Below are 17250 nucleotides of genomic sequence, written 5' to 3'. Positions count from 1 at the left end.
AGAAGTACAATATTTCCCTCTGATATTCTCTGGAGTGGAACCATAATGTAGCGGAAAATGGTACAGTACCTCACAACTATGCTTCAGTCCAGCGTGTAAAAATTACAGGGATTTATTGGCAGAATATGGCAGAAATGGAATATAATATTTCTAAGTATGCTTTCATTGGTGTAAAATCACCTGAAAATAAGAATTATTGTGTTTTTAGAATGAGCCATTTTTATATAGAGAGAACCCTCTTCTGCAGAATTGTTGAAAACAAGCCTTCAGGAAGAGCTCCAGGCTTTGAAGAAAATTTGACATCATGGCCAAACCGTGTAATGGCAACATTATGTGATTCACTGTGGCCCAAAAAACATTTTTCTTAGAAGCTTACATTGTGGAATAAAATAAATTGCTGTAAATAGGTGGATACATTTTTTTTGGAATGACACATGAAATGACTAATTTGACTATCAGGATTTGATCCGTTTGGTCCAATAATATTTGCAAAGTCTGGAGGAGCTTTTATTCCCATTCAGCTTAGCAGAGGGACAAACTGAAAGTTAGCCGCTTGCTTGGCCTTAGTGTCTGGTGTCCACCGGATGCCCACTGCAGACGCACATGCAGAACATCCAGTGCATGAGTTGGCTTCATGCAGCATTGAGCAGCTTTTTGTGAAATGAACGGCAGCCCAACTCAAACCCTGTGTGAAGTCCTTCTACATGTGAGAGTGTGATAAGTTGTTTGCAATCGGCAAACTCACCGCTAGATGCCCATCATCATACACACTGGCCCTTTAAGTATGCTTTGAATAAATGTACTTAGTTACTTTCCACTACTGGATTAGAGACGAACAGCGGAGAGGCAGAACATATTTCTGTTTTTTTTTCTGTCATCCTCTATTTGTGTTGGCCGGCATGACACCATAAATTTCTGTTTTTAGTTATGTCATGACAAGGGCCCTTGGCTTCAGTCTGTGTATGTGTGTGCGTGTGGTTGTGTGTGCGAACAACTGTGCATACCCAGCATGCCAGTGGAAGAACATTACATTATGAAGTTTCCGTTTTGGAAAGCACAGCTATCCCATTTTAAGAGTTGTGCGACGTAGGCCTACAGCGCATTCCCGATTTCTCACATCCAGCACGAAGGCATCGGCAGAGCTCTTCATTTGCGGCCTTCAAAATCTGCCGCTTTCTGCCTCGCCTTCATCCGTCATCCTCACCGTCAGCTTTCCCACGGCTATTAGAACGTGTCACATCCTGATAGATACTCAATGGAGCAGGGTCCACACACTCATCTGAACACACATGTAAACCGAGGTGAGCACATTGCGTCGATGCGTGCATGCCAGGCTGTGATTAAGTACATCCAGTTGCACAAGTATTGAAGAAAAACACACACACACACACAGGGAGAGATGCATGCTCACACCGTTGATCAAAGGAGCTGTGATGTAATCAGTCTCAGAGCTTTGTACGCATCCCTCATTAACTTTCACCAGAGGCTTTAATGAAAAACCACTGGAGGGAATCTCCGCTTTCTCTCCTCTTTTCCCTCCTCGTCTCTCCCTCCATCGCTCCTTCTCATCTCCTCGGTCACTCCCTGCAGTATCTGCTCGTCCTCCTCCTCATCCGTCTTCCTGCGCCGTGCCTCCCCCCCTTTTCTCCCTCTGCCCCAGTGGCTGGCTTGACTTCCGCTGAGACAGAGTAAATATTTCCCATGGCTTATCTGACCGCTGGCAGGACGAATATGACACAAAGTGTGAGGCTCTGCTAATTAACACGCAGCCTCCTTTCCTCGGGTCAGAGGCCGCCAGCGGGGACAGCCGGGGCTTTAAGTTTGACACCTCAAACACACTGGTGTTCTGTTCATTATAGTCAGGTATGACTCGTGGTTGTGTGTCTGCAGCCACTTGAGACGCAGCTATTACTCTCCAGCACACATCTTGACTTGATTTTCTTAGTTTTTGGCCTTTTCTGGTAGAGACTTCAGGAGGGAGGAAAAGAGGAGGGATAGAATGAAAAACAGGGAGCAACTTTCTCTCTCTCTCTCTGTGTGTGTGTGTGTGTGCAGTCTGGCTGGTGTCCAGGTATAGTCCAGCCCCCATGGTAATGGTGGAGGTGTGACGTGTAAGCAACTACCCCTGTTGTGCAATCATTAGGAGGCTCTTGGGGGCTATAAGACCCCCAACCTCATCTGGTTTCTCAGAGCCTCCAGTCTGTTTTCTTCACACACACACACACACACACACACACACACGGAGGCATGATATGGTCCGGGCTACTGAGCTGTGCAGATGTCTCTTAGAGGGGTCGAGGAGCGATTGTCAAGACATGGACTTTAGCCAAAAGAACAGTGTCTGACTGCTTGGACTGGACACTCAATCACTCCAGGTAAAGTGAATTATTTAAATAGACAGAAATCATTTAGTAAGTCTGTTTTGATTTGATGGTATCTCAGTTTTTATGTTTATTAAATAACACATATACCTTTTTTTCACTAGTTCAACTTAGTATAGTCTTAGCATAAGTACCAGTTATTTTTTGTTTTGGAAAAGTTACTGTTTTTCAAAATATAAGGGAGACGAGGATGATGACATTTTTTCCACACATGCTGGAGGAGCACGCACGAGCAGGATCATTTCACCTCAGCATAAGTTACTAACTGATTTTTAGGTGTGAAAGTTATGTTTTGAATATGAATATTTTCCCTTTGTTGTCTAAAGTTTGGACAGCTGCAAATAAAAAAATACATCAATTTTATCTCTATGCTATTGGTTAAAATGGTTGGTTGAGAAAATTTAAATTTTCTTCTTTAGATAAACTTGAATCTTGGAGTTTTAGAAGACACACACAAAAAAAATGTGTTTCAAAGCTGTGAATCTGATTTGTCATATTTGGGTGCTTCAGAATTTAATAGTTGCAACTGATAATTTATTAACCATAATTCAAGAGGGGGTTCTAGGGGGTTTCTAGGGGAAAAGTAAATTATCTCCCCAAAACTCAAAAATCTATCTAAGTAAGTTGTCTTGAGATTTTGCATCTTCTCAACTTGCAAGGGGGCAATTGTAACACTCTGACTTATAGCATTAAATTAAATATTATAATCTTGTCTTTATTAGTGAAGATATATCAATTGCATTATTAAATAGTGCACATATATATCTTTTTTCATATCAAAAGATGAATAGTGTATTTCAAGTAAAGTTCATGTGAGTTATGAAGGAAAATGTAAAAAAGTTACAGTTGCCCCTGGTCTCCCCTAATTTCCCTGTTGTTATTAATAATGCATTCGCCTGCTGCACCAGACCATAATATAATCAGTTTCAGTTAAGACTCCTGTAAAACAATTAAATTTAAAGTGAAGCTGACACTTTTTTCATCTAAATCATGAATGTTTCAAAAACTTATTTCGGTCATTAATACAAAATTGTTGTTTCTGAGGAATCCATTAAGCAGACAGATTATTACAACCCCTTCATGTGTATTTCATTACTGCCTCACTTCAGGAATGGTGTAATGTATTTGTGCTGTGATTAGTTATCAAGTAGGACAGCTAATAAACAAGAGCCAGCTGATTGCTGCGTAGGAACACTTTTTGTCCGTAAAAGGCAGCTGAATTGTAAATGCTCTCCTGTTTTGTTTTATTTCCAGCTGACCTTGGAAGACTGAAAGGAGGGAAGTCATATTGGGTGACGCAACGATACATACAGTTTCATAATGGCGATCCCAAATGACCTCTCCTTTTTCAACTCCACCTCCTCCCCCAATTCAACAATGGAAATCTTTCTGAACACCTCCCAGGCCCCCTCTGCGCTCAACTGCACAGACTGGACTCCTGTGTCCATGACCACCGTCATCCCCGCCATCTACAGCGTCATCTGTGTGCTGGGCATCGTAGGCAATGCCCTGGCAGTGTGCGTGTTGGCTCATGGCAGCACGTCAAGGAGGACTGTGGCGAACACTTTCATGCTCAACCTGTGCGTGTCTGACCTGCTGTTCCTGCTGTCTCTCCCGCTGTGGGCTGTCTATTACTCCCAGGGCTACAGCTGGCCCTTTGGCCGGGTTGCCTGCAAAGTCTGCGGCGCTCTCCACAACCTCAACCTCTACGCGTCCATCTTCTTTATCACTAGCATGAGTGTGGATCGCTACCTGGCCATTGTGCGTCCGCTCCGCTCCCTGAGTGCAAGAAACCCCATGCGCGCCCGGCTCACATGCATCCTGGTGTGGCTCCTGGCGTTCGCTTGCTCAGCCCCGACCTTGTATCTGAGGGACACGCATCACCTCCAGCCGCTTGACGTGGAGGCCTGTGTGATTTTGTATCCTGATAATAACTGGTATATAACCCTGGTCTGGATGAAGATCATCCTGGCCTTCCTGCTGCCGCTGCTTGTCATCTCCTGTTGCTACTGTGCCATTGGAAGACATTTGATGGCTAATACGGGGCTGGGAAGAATGCAGAATCCATCGCACCCCCCCAGCATGCCCTCTTTTAAATACCAGGAGAGCTGCAGTAAACCAGACAGACCCCCAACCCCGTGCGTGTGCCCCAGCTCTAGTGCAGGCAGGACCCTGGAGGGCAAGGGGCTGGAGCACGTGCTGTGGACCGTAGCTGCCGTGGTCATGGCCTTCTTCCTCTGCTGGTTCCCCTTCCACTGCGTGACCTTCTTGGACTTTGCGAAGAACGAAAGGTGGTTGGACAGCTGCTGGGTAAACTGGACCATCCAGAACCTCACCCCTCTCACCCTTTGCCTGGGCTTCTCCAACTCAGCCATCAACCCCGTGCTCTACTGCTTCATCGGGAACCATTTCCGGGGCCGTCTTGGGGGCCTCTGCAAGGGCCTGTGTGCCTGTTTGAAGGCCCGTGAAGAAGATCACAGCCAGAAGAGGGGCTCCTTCAGCACCAGGCTGAGCTCCTTTTCTCGAAAACTCAGTGACCTGAAAGATCTGGCGATTGTTGAGCCCTCCGGCCCTGCTTAGACTTTCCTTCTCCTCCACATGGCTTCACACTCTAAAGAGTGATACCTTCTAACGTCAAGTGACTGCTGAACTCTAATAAGCGTGGATGTGTGAGACGGAGCTGTTACTATATCTGTCAAGTCACATTCCAGCAGAGCTCAATGCTGCCTTACAAAGACAGGGGAAAAAAAGGAAAGATGAAGCTGAGATAAATGGTTTAAAGATTTCAGACTGGTTTGCCAAACTTTGCAATGGACAGATAAGTTATGAATATTATTCCTTCAATGCCACAGTAGGCAGCTGTTTTCAGTGAGAAATACTGTACAATATACATGTTCAGTACCAAACAGCAGGCAGACACAGTTAGCAACTAGCTGGTGAACATAGTAGGGAGCAGTCAGCAGCTAAAGAGCCAGATATTTTCCTCAGGAATTGGTGGAGATCAAAAATGGAGCTAAAAAAGGGTGAATACAGAAGCAAAGTCCCTCCCCTTCTGGTGGACAACCATGAGACCTTACTTAGGAAAAGTATGTATGGCAGTCAACGGCGAGAGAATAAAAAAAATATATCTTTTTTAATCCTGTTCGAATTGTGCCAGGAATTACGCATACAACATTTGTCAATTTAAAAGAATTTTTTAAGTCAGGAAAGTCGCCATTTGTCGTAAAACTGTTGAAGTATCAGTCTGTGAAAATATGTAATTAGAGACTACATAACCAAAAGCCACATGAGTGAAGCCAGTGTTAGCCGCTGAGGTGCTGATGCCTGTGGGTCTTACTCGAGAGACGTAGTTCACTGAGCAGTTTCATGTAAAACTAAATGCTGCTAAAACAAACTGCAACTTTCTTGACTTGCATACTTTTAAATTGACAAACATCATATGTGTTATTCGTGGCACAGTTCAAATGGGATCAAAGAATGATTTGTCTCTTCCAAACTACTGTTCATACTTCTTCCAAAGTAAGGCCCCGTGGAGGGAGGAGGGACTTCCCTGCTCTATATTGGACTTAAGTTCACCAGGTGGACACCACAAATAAAAATGCTGGGTATGTAAGGTAAATATGCAACTGTTTGACCACAGTATGAACATCTGAGGATGATGTGTTACTTTCATGTTCACAACCTGTTTCAGCTGCTTTCAAGAGACCAAAAAGTTCACCAACAATCTGTTTGTAAAGGTTTAAAGGGTTAAAACTGTCAGGAATCAGGGAGTGAGAGGGCAGTTAACCAAGCTAAGCTAAGCTAAGCTAGTATTTTAGTATTTTATTTTACCAGGACTAGTTCAGCTGCTGTTAGTATTTTTTTTTTCCATTCATCTTCATTCATATGAGATGACAAATTTAAGATGCAAGATCTCATTTTCAGTGGCAGGAATGAAACAGGTAAGAAAGAGCGGGTAAATTTAGCTTTAGCTAAGGCTAACTGTAGCTATCTACCAGCTAGCTTTAATTTAAAGGTGCGTTTTTAGCTCTGTGGTACAGTTTTCTAAACTCTGATGTTTTCTTTGAAATTATACATGTTTATGGCATAATAATATTGTATATGATAAAACAAATGCCAAAAAGTCATACTCTGCTCCAAAGTCCACTTTGAATGTATAGCTTCTGCATTTTGGCTTTGTAAAGCAGAACAGGCCAAAGCAAATAATATTACAGATGTATAAGAGTAATTATTAACCAGTCATAACAGTTCTACTTTTACTTTTCTCTTTGGGAACAATATATTAAATGTGTAATCACGTAACTTGTAACAAATCATATTGTACATTATTATTCTGTAAAGAATTAAAAAATTAAAATTACTGCATATCTTTGACTTAAAAAGAAATAAAGTGAGCAATATTTCCCTAAAATTGTTACTCGTCTGACTGATATAATTTATCTAAGTTGACTTTTACTGTTCTTTTACTAAAATAGGATATTTGCGAATTAATTTTATTCCATTTTCACACATACACTGATTTAGTAAAACTGATTTTGTTTACAATTTCTGCTTTCCTTTTCCAAATCTTGCATTCCAACAGCTGTGACTGAGAGTTTCCCCCACCTGGGAATGAGAGTGCTGGGATTACTGTCGGCCTGGCAGATGGACATCCAGTTTCCCCTCCCCCCCCCCCCCCCTTCCCAGAATGCCTCTCATGGATTCCGTACATATCAAGGCCAGATATCATAATCTCATACTAATGTCCTTATGATGCATTCCAGTCCAGCCAGTTGTGTTGGTTGAAGGAGCCGCCAGCTAATCAATGATGTATCTCTGTCTGCTATTTGTGTCCAGTATAGATCCACTGCATTCTGCATTGACCCTGGCCTGTGTGTATGTGGGCTGAGAGCCAATGGAGTATGTAATTTTATTTTGCTCTATTGAAGGCCGCAGGTTTATTATACATATGAAGGTTGAGTGGATACTGCTAGAAATGCTTTTGTTCCTGCTTAAATAGTCAAGTGCTTCTGCTTTTTTCTATTTTACACTTATATAAGGCAACCTGAGTGTTTTTAATGGTTAATAATGCACACAAAGGAAAGGAAAACTTCATGAACAGGTTTCTAGTCCTTACTTCAGGCTGCGTGCAGTAGATCATTCCTTATTAGTCTTTCTATTTGCCACTGGATGGCGCTAAAGTGCTATAGAAGCAGAGAATAAGATGCCACTGGCTGCTTATCCAGACAAGAGCCCCAAAGTCCCACCGCTCATGATCTTTCTGAGCCGAGGGAAAGATGGCTCTGACACAGACTGATGACTCATGTAGGCTACAGTTCTGAATGTATAAAAACAGAAAACCTCAACACATTCTGCATTAAAGAGAGCAACCAGCTCAAAGAACATACTGAATGCTACAATCATATGGTTTTCCTTTCTAAAGGGTCTTCTGCAGGAGCACCTGGCGGCCTGAAGGACTCCATGCTGTCGTGACCACGGTGTGAATGCAGAGCGTTAAAACCAAGAATAATATACATGTCAGCGTGGCTGACGAGCTTCAAACAGCAGACGTTGTGCTATCAGCTCGGTAAGATGTGAACAGCGTGTCACTGCCGCAGACATTCAATATTTTAATCACCAGATTCTTAATTTGACACAACAGAACTTTGCGACTGACAGGACAGATTGCAGGATGAGTTTGTTGCCGCTTCGCAGTATGTTCATGCACACAGCTTCGTTAGCTGATTCCTCGCTGCTCCGCAGAGCAGGTGTGAGTGTCCTTGACACACGCTTATTGGAAGACAGATCAGTGATGTGACTGGAAACATGTGTTACGCAGTGGACGTGTGATAAGAAAATGTGAGCTGGGAAATAGAAGAAACTCTTTTACACAGCAGATGACAGATGTTTTACCTGCCCGCCATAAAATGTCTCCCTCTGACATATTATTTTAATTTAGCAAAGGCCTCAAAGTAAATTAGTCTTGTGTGTGTTTCATTATAAGCGGAGGAATAAGAAGCATTGAGGATATTTTATCAAATTTTGTCAGCTGTGGAAAGTAACTGAGTACATAAGTGCTGTGCTTCAGTATAATTTTAAGGTACTTAATACTTCTACTTAACTACATTTCAGAGAGAACTTTTGTACCTTTTACTCCACTGCATTCGTTTTGAGTTGAGATTGCACATAAAAAAATATTAGAAAACTCAGAAAATATAATATAGGCATATGGTTAAAAAATCTTTGAGGCTTATGATCCCACACACACACACACACACACACACACACACACACACACACACACACACACACACACATACACACACACACACACACACACACAAACTTTACCTGTTGCGTGGTTGTTGACACACCAGTGCTGGCAGTGTTGTTCTCAGCTTGTGAGTTTTGGAAGAAAGTAACTACATCATTTTTGAGTATCTGTTTGTGACAAAAAAATAAAAAATAAAAAAAAAAATAACAAAGAAAATAACAAATACTTTCATTTAATTGAATGTGTTATAGTTTTTTTTAAAAAGTTTTTATAGAATAAGCATCTGTAATAAAAATAAGAGTGTTATAAGATGCTGCTGACTATTTTAGAAAAATGAGATGGGTTTGCCTTTTGAAAAATGGCACCATTTTGAATCTGATGTGAGTTCTTTTACTCTTTTTCTGTATTTTTGAGGTGGCCGTCTGAATCACTTGTATAGGGTCAGTCTCTGTCCAGTATATTATTTGAGGGCCTACTCTCTCTATGCACCCCCTACCCCATGTGTCCCAGTGCAACTGCACTGCTTCCACTGTCTATATTCACCCCCCCCCCCCCCCCCCCGTCATGTTTTAGATATCAGTGAGTTGTTAGCAGTTCCATCAAAACCTCTCAGATAGATGGTTTAATTTAAATCTTTAAAGGCCCCTTTCACTCTAAAAGTTTCTCTTCTCCTTCCTACAGCTGGATGTTTGAGCTCCACTGTGCAGAATGATGTATGTGCAGAGTTTGGCACTTGAAAGATGTTTTTGCATTAATCTGCTGAAAGTGGAAAGTTTCTCTGTGCTTACTGAAAATCTGATTTTTTAAGAGGCGGGCCTACAAGTATGACTTTGTGACATCACAACAAGTTTAGAAGTCATTTCTGGTCCACTTTGCAATTTATGCAAGTGTGATATAGAAACTTGAAACCGCCAGTGCAGACACACTGAGAACAGACTTTATAGTAGTAGTAGAATACATCGTGTATCGAGCAAGAAAACTTTAGAAAAGGACAAAATTTGCATATTCATTGATTCTGGAATTTTTATTGAGATAGACAGAGTAGATGCCTTTTTAACGATTATAATGTGGAAATTATACTCTTTTTTTTAATGTAAAAGAAATCAGACACACTTTATTATTGAAGACTATTTGCATAAATGCTTTAAAGCCGTAATATGTAACATTTCTAAAATGTCTAAAAATGTTAGATATTTTGTTGAGTTGTGTACCTGTTTCCAATGCAGAAAATCCCTGCTAGCTAATTGCTAATTGCTATAACTTCTGGGAAAACACAGGATATGTTGGATACGTCAGACAGTGAGGAAGGAAGTTGGCAAACGTGACTTAATGTAATTTGAGTAAAACTTTACTATTACTGCGTCCATGAGCATGATTTCTGTCTGAGTCATGTCAGACAGATTTTCATCAGCTGTTCACCATATGCACACGGCGGCCATTTTCCTCTGACGTCACACCCAGAGTGGGAAGCTCAAATGTCAAATACTGCTGTGTTCCAGGTTGTAAGTTGTATAAACCTGGGGAAGTGGATGATTGATCAGCACCTGAAAAGACAATGGATAGGAAAAATCAGGAGGGATTTCAAGCTTTATTTCAAAGTAAAACAACATATTTGAGGACAATCTTAGCATCCAGCCACTCCAACATTTCAGTTTGATAGTGTTACATGATATGACACAATGGATAACCAAAGAATTTTTAGCATGTAACACTATCAAACTGTAATGTTAACAAGAAAGTGGTTAATGCCAACATTAGCTGTTGTCTATCAGAAACGAATTGGTTATGTTGTTTAACCTTGAAATATGGTCAGATTTGCGGTCCATTGTCTTTTCAGTTGCTGATAAATCAAGAAGCTTTAATGACAAGGACTGGTCAGATTTTGCACACAACTTACAAATTGAAAAACAAAAAGCAGTTTGACGTTATCCTTTTGATTGCAGCATTTGATCTTCTCACTCAGAGTGTGACATCAGAGGGAAAAGGCCGTCGTGTAAATGCGGTCAATTGTGTTTTTTTAAATGTGAAGATAACAACTCCTATAATGCCACCCTTCTTCACAATATCATCAAGCTACGTCTTTTGTTATTATTTTAATGTTAGTGACCCCCAGTAGCAGATCTTACATATTGTGCATTTAAATTTTAATATAAAGCTTCAAGAAAAGTAAAAAAAAAAAAAAAAGAACATAAAAACGGTAACTGTACAAATAATTAAAACCAGCTCCACCTCAACCAGTTACAGCAGTAAATAACTGCTTACACACTGATGCATCAGTATTAACAATCCAATACTGTCATATATAACAATGTATGAGTGACAGGAGACATTTTTCTGCACAATCAGTGCTTGACTTTTTTTTTTAAGTACAATAATAATTCTCCTGCACTTTTATTGAAGTAAATAAGTCATTTTGAAAGCAGAACTATTACTTGTAATGCAGTATTTTACATTATTGTCTTGTTGCTTTTACTTACTGTAGGTAAAGAATCTGAAAACTTATTTCTCTGGTGATTTTTTTGCACAGTATAAATTGTACATCACAACTGATGGAAACTGTGTTGGAAAGAGACAATGTAAGCAAACTTCTGATGATAAGAAAACAAAGCGAGGCCTCTGGGTAATTGAGCTGGAAACAGTATAATAAGTCACTGCACACATACAAGATACGTTTTCCTGTTTCAAAAGGGTGATATTGCTTTTTTTTATATCCCTCTCTTGTGCTTTCTATTGTTGTGGAAATATTCAGTTAGAGTCTTTGAAGTAATTTCCTGTCGACAAATACAATCGTTTCCTGAGAGATACACATTTTTTTGAGGTGCACATGCGTGTGTGTTGCAGTTCAGTGAGAAAGGCAGAGCGCGAAGCCATAAAGGTGAGAGGTTAGAGCGAGCTGCAATCAGTCTGGGTTGAGAAAGTGAAAAACTAAGAAAGCTCGCTCGGCGAAGCTGTAACAAACATAACTGTAACAAAGCTGTAACAAACATTTGAAACAGCGAGAAGTGAATATCAAATGAGAGGCTGGACACCTGCCTTTGCTGTGTTCCCAGACCAAAAGGCTTGCCTGAAGTGAACAAGTTGAAGAGGACAGCTGGCACTTGGGAGAAGAACATAAAGCAGGTCTGGAGATGGAAAACCTGACTGTCTACCACGGACCCATCGGCAAAGAAGAGGGCGAGAGGCGGCTGGGCCAGGACGGCCGGGACGGGTGCTACCTGGTACGAAACAGTGACTCCGTCCCGGGCGTCTACTGCCTGTGCGTGCTGTGAGTATACACCCCATATCTTCTCTTTATCCTGCCTCTCTGAGACCTCAGTAATCACATCAACACATAATTCCATTTTCTGCTGTTATAGAGATTATTGATCTCCTCACATTTAAGAAAATAAAATCACAAAGGCATAAACAAACCGACTGAAAAATGTGGAGGCCTATTATCAAGTGTGAAATGTGAATCCCAGTGGAGCAATAATGGGGACAGCAAGGCAGAGTTCTCTATTTATTCTCAGCCAAGAATCCCACACAAGACAGAAAATATACCGGGGACCCGCTCATGTATGTCCCCTGGAATAATCTGACTTTTTTTTTTTACACTTGATACTTGATACGGTATTGTGTATTAAAAATAACTGCACCATGACAACAGAGAATATCCAGAAAACACACTTCAGTGTTTCACTCCTAGTCCATTAGCGCAGATTGTTAAATTAGAATGTAATATATTTTACATTTAAAGCTGCTATAAGGAGTTTTTACCTGGTTATTAAACAATCTCAATTTAATGCTGATGCCTCTGTACGGCTACATAAGTTAAAGAGAGCCTCCATAAGGAAATTGGTTATTTCTGTATATTTGTTTTTAATGTCTGCTACCAGGTCGAATTCTCCTTCAAATAAGATGAAACATTTTCTTTTTCCAAGGCAACGTTAGCTAGTTAAAAAGAAGCAGGAGATTTTTATTTAGGTCTTTTCTATTTTGACGTTATGTTTTTTGCCCAGTGCACCTCTGAAATCAACAAAATATGCAAGTTTCTCGCAGTAGCTTTAATTAAAATGATATGAATTACAGGATGAAGCATTTTGTTGCTGTTGGGCAGAAGCCTTTTATGTCCAAAACTGCTGCTTTTCAGGAAATGGAAAAAAAAAAAATAACAACGTGGTTTTAAACAAATTGAATGCTGCTCTCAAAGTTAGTAGCTCAAATACTTTTCATCGGTTAGATATTTGTAAAACCCACAATCAGATATAAAGAGTGACCAATTAATTTGACCATTAATTTATGAAAAAAAAAAAAAAATTTAAATGTCAAAATATGGAGATATGAGGTTTGTGACAGACAGCAACAGTTTGTGATGTATCATCATCAGTTACATGAATAAATATGAGAACATTTCATGGACCCCCTCGCAGACTGCCACAGACCCCTCAGGGTCCTCGGATCCCTATTTGAGAACCCCTGCAGTAAGGGCAAATACTTGTGTGATTAAACTGAAAGATGAATCTGTGGTAAAAGCTGTTTTTTTGTGTGTGTGTGTGTGTGTGTGTGTGTGCAGGAGCAACGGATACGTCTACACTTACAGGCTGCACAGGGATGATGCAGGTTCTTGGGCTGCAGAAGTGAGACATTTTCTTTTTCTTTTTTCTTTTTTTTTTTTTTTTTTTGGCTCTTCTTATTCTGTTCTCGCTCCTTCCACACCCTAAAACTCTACAGAACCTGTGAAACCACCGCGCATCTGCCTCACTTTGTCGTGTTTATGACTTCTGGAGGTTGTTTTGGTGCCTGCCTAATTCAGCAAGCTGCGAATTCGAGGCAAACATGGGTTTTTCCAGGAGCGACAGCAGCAAGAAATGGGTGCATTCTTTCTTCTCCTTTAGCAATAACACCCTGTGAGATATTCCCTCCTCCTCACCAAACTCAAATTTAAGACGCCACAGCATCAGCATATACTCCAGAGATGGGGAAACGTAGAATTGCATTTGACAGCATTTCTGATGGGATATGTAATTGAGCACTGAGGGTTGGCAAACACCCAGAGATGTGGATGTATAGAGACATCTGAAGGCTGTGTCTCTCCGTGACAACTAAGCTCGATGCCGTTGTAACTACATTTTACCCTCGCTCATTTTTACTGACAGCATCAAGCCAACAGATAGGGGGGAAAGACTTGAATTACATGAATTCCACTACGAGCTCAATAACAGTTTACATTATTCATGTTGCAATATCAATCACTTTAATGAAATATTCCAGGGAACAGAGGTAACACTTGTGGCCGGAGACACAAACATCCAAAGTGCTTTGCTGTGGAAGTGTTTGATTAAATGATTTCAAAACGCGTTCAAAGAACAAGATTTTCCCCGTTTCTCACAGCATGATTTATTGCGTAGAAGGGAAACAAATAATGCCTCCTTTAAAATGTCCTTACTTCACAAAATTATACTACTCTGAGGGGTATAATGTGTCATAGTTTTGAGATTTTAAATGTTACACTGACATCTGTGGGCAAAATTGATTAAAAATCACAAAGTGATGCCAAACTCCCTGAAAGATCCTTGATAAAAGTTGGATTTCTTGCTAAAGCCAAATGAGAAAAGTGTTCAATGAGTCACACAAAACCTTTGTTTGCAACAGAAGATGAATTCTAAACACCTTATTTTGTTGTTGATTTAAGCCACAGATCATTTCTAAAAAGAAAAAAAAAATCTTTCAGTTGCATTCAGTCACAAGTAAAGCTGTGAGCGATAATAGGACACTTTAAGCATCTTAGATGTCACACATAAATCCTAAAATAAATGCTTTTTTGTTGACTAACAAAATATGAAAAAGCCCAGGGGAGTGAATGTGTTCAGATGCAACTGCAACCACAATTTTCCTAATTTAGCTTTTAAAGCCCTTGAGCATATTCTCCATCCTTCAGCAGTGGTTTTTACAGCAATTATAGATTGAATTTCTTTTGCGTCGTCTTATTCATTGTTGTGCCTTTTTATTTTTTAATACAAGCTCAGTGTGGATCAGTGGACCATATATATAAAAATATAACTGACATGATTCCCAGCTCATTTCTTTGCTCGATGCACTTCTTTCTCTACTTTTAGCGTATCTGATATCTTTTATAAGGTGAATCTGCGAGAGCTCATTTCAAGCTGCTGCTGTCCTGTCCTCTTCATTTCCCCATGGGGTTTGATGTGGAGATGGAGAAGCTGAATTCTCCTCTTTCTTGTGTTTCAGACCACTCCTGGTGTGCAGAAACGATATTTCCGGCAAATCAGGAACTTGATAGCAGCTTTCCAGAAGCCCGGCCAAGGAATTGCCATGCCTCTGCTGTACCCCGTCACCGCTCAGAGACGGGCACAAACACACACAGAGGAGCAGACGCCCAGTAATAGCCTGTCACCGACACCCAGCAGCCCAAATTCTTACCTCCAGCAGCGGCTGCCGCCGCATGCTGCTCAGGGACACAAAAACAGAAACAAGAAGGAGGTGCGGCAAGCTTTCGGTTAGGGACAAACCCTAAGCACCACACTGACCTAAATATGAACAAAAATACTGCCTGCATTTTGGATGCTGCCTGTGAAGTAAATGTCATTTTGTGCAAATTAAAGGGACAGTTCACCCACAATCAAAAAACATATTTTCCCTCTGGCCGCTTGTGCTGTTTATCCATCTAGATAGTTTTGGTGTGAGTTGCTAAGTTTTAGTTTTAGATATCGGCCGTAGAAATGTTTGCCTTCTCTCAAATATCACTGAAATAGATGGAACTCTGCTTGTGTTGCTCAAGGCGCCAAAAAAGTACATTTAAAAAACTCAACAGCAATATCTATTTCCAGAAATCATGACCTGCTTACTTAAGATAATAGACAGACCTTGTTGTTTCTAGTTGAAAACTGGTTGACATTTGGTCTAAATGTCCAAGATCTGTTTTCAGATGCAGAATGTTTAAAATTATAATGTTAATTTGTTCAGTTGTAGGCTGAAAGAGAGACAATATTCAATGATGTGAGGGATTTCTCCAAAGTCATATTTCACTGTTAGGTGAGATCTGGTCTACATAAAGATGTAACTTCAACACATTTAAAGTTTCAAATAAAATGTCATAAGTACAAACTATATAGGCTGTGTGCTGCCAACAAGAAGCTTTCAGGACATTTCTTGCTGTAGCATGCTATAACACACATGCACAAGCATTTTGGTTACATCTTAGACTATTCCAAAGCTATATGCGCCAGGATGTAGAGCAAAAGAGAGGCGTCACATGGCAGGAAGTGGTGGTGGCTGACGAGTAAAAGTCACAGGACTCATATCCTGAGAACCGGGGGTTGGGGAACAATCTGTACGAAACTATTGGTCTGACATTCAACTGAGAAATTTTAATAAACATTTCCGAATTAGGTGATAACAGGCTTTCATTTACACATTGCAAAGGATGAAAAAGTTCACTTTTGCAAATCCTGGTGAAATATAGTCTAAATGATAATGTTCAGTAAATGTCTTCAAATAGTCTTTCACTTTTCTTTTCACTCACTTTTTTAGTTTTTTCACTCACAAAAAAAACTTTCACTTTTCTTTTCTGTGGTACAAAGAAAATTGGATTATCTTGAGCAATCTGGTCATGATTTCTGGAAACACACATTAGTGTTGAGTTTTTCAAATTGATGCTTCAAGCACCACAAGCTGATCGGCATTTCCCATTTTATTCAAGAGAAGATGCTCAAATATCAGTATTGGGAAACGCAGAGCTGCTTCATGAGACTAATGATGAAAAGAAACTAATACTTTTAAAAACAACACTAGCAAAAAATGTGTATTAACTTCTTGGAAATGCAACAATCCACCTTCCATACGGAAATGGTGGAGATTTATTGTCAAAGAAAAACCCTGCATACTGTTCAGGGGTAACCAATGAAATTCAAAAGGAAATGGGGCAAATTAATTTAATAATATACTAAATATAGAGAGGCAGCTATCTTTATAGACAAATTTACATACTGGATTTGACTTTAGTAAATTTTTACACATATTTTGCTTAACATTATAAATTAATTATGATATTTCTGAAATAATCCTTTGAGTTCCCAGGTGGTTAAAAAAAAAAGACTCTAACTGCTGTTTATTCTCCGTTAGCAGAACAATTGCCTGATCTTTTAATCTGCTATCTATTTATTAACATTTTTGTACATGAACTATGGCTTTAATGCACTGTTGGTATTAATTAATGGCAATTTTAGAGGATGGTGTATTTTTATTGCATTCATGCGTTAGGGAGCGGGATGGGGTCTTTTAATGTCAATGTAAAAAGAGGAAATAAAATCATAGGAGAGGGAGGAGACATCTCTGCATCTGATTTCTCCAAAACTCTGCAACTCACATCAAAACAATCTATACGTATAGCACTACAGGTAAGGGGATTTTGGGGTGCACTGTCCCTTTAAGCAGCTCCTGTTTGTTAAATCCACCTTATTTAGGTTTTAGCAGCGGCTCAGATCTTAGTATCCTTCCACTATCTCTTTATTTCCTGCACATGCGGCACAGAAAGTGCCTCATAACTTCCAGGGATGTGCTGTAAGATATTCAGCTGCTGCAACATTAATATCTATTACTGCATACATAAGTTGACAA

General features: G+C 40.1%; 2 protein-coding genes across 2 annotated transcripts; both read left to right on the top strand.

The window, feature by feature from the left end:
• The first annotated feature begins 2197 nt into the window (after positions 1-2197).
• On the top strand, positions 2198-5770 carry agtr2 (angiotensin II receptor, type 2). The gene is made up of 2 exons (XM_084718707.1): positions 2198-2375; positions 3636-5770. Exon 2 carries the CDS (start codon positions 3702-3704, stop codon positions 4959-4961), a length of 1260 nt encoding a protein of 419 aa, XP_084574833.1. The 5' UTR covers positions 2198-2375; positions 3636-3701; the 3' UTR covers positions 4962-5770.
• A 5270-nt stretch (positions 5771-11040) lies between these two features.
• Positions 11041-15184, top strand: sh2d1aa (SH2 domain containing 1A duplicate a). Its single transcript, XM_084718705.1, has 3 exons — positions 11041-11899; positions 13187-13250; positions 14863-15184. Exons 1-3 carry the CDS (start codon positions 11763-11765, stop codon positions 15133-15135), a joined length of 474 nt encoding a protein of 157 aa, XP_084574831.1. The 5' UTR covers positions 11041-11762; the 3' UTR covers positions 15136-15184.
• Positions 15185-17250: the final 2066 nt, after the last annotated feature.

Source organism: Lutjanus erythropterus, chromosome 5, assembly GCF_056507025.1.
Source record: "Lutjanus erythropterus isolate fLutEry1 chromosome 5, fLutEry1.hap2, whole genome shotgun sequence".
NCBI classification, from domain to species: domain Eukaryota; kingdom Metazoa; phylum Chordata; class Actinopteri; order Lutjaniformes; family Lutjanidae; genus Lutjanus; species Lutjanus erythropterus.
This window is presented reverse-complemented; position numbering and strand designations above follow the sequence as displayed.

Excerpts from the sequence above, each read along its gene's own strand:
- agtr2 (XM_084718707.1), top strand. The coding sequence starts at position 3,702 with ATGGCGATCCCAAATGACCTCTCCTTTTTCAACTCCACCTCCTCCCCC.
- sh2d1aa (XM_084718705.1), top strand. The coding sequence starts at position 11,763 with ATGGAAAACCTGACTGTCTACCACGGACCCATCGGCAAAGAAGAGGGC. Across the intron at positions 11,900-13,186 it reads GTCTACTGCCTGTGCGTGCT|GAGCAACGGATACGTCTACA; the intron begins GTGAGTATACAC and ends GTGTGTGTGCAG. Across the intron at positions 13,251-14,862 it reads CAGGTTCTTGGGCTGCAGAA|ACCACTCCTGGTGTGCAGAA; the intron begins GTGAGACATTTT and ends CTTGTGTTTCAG.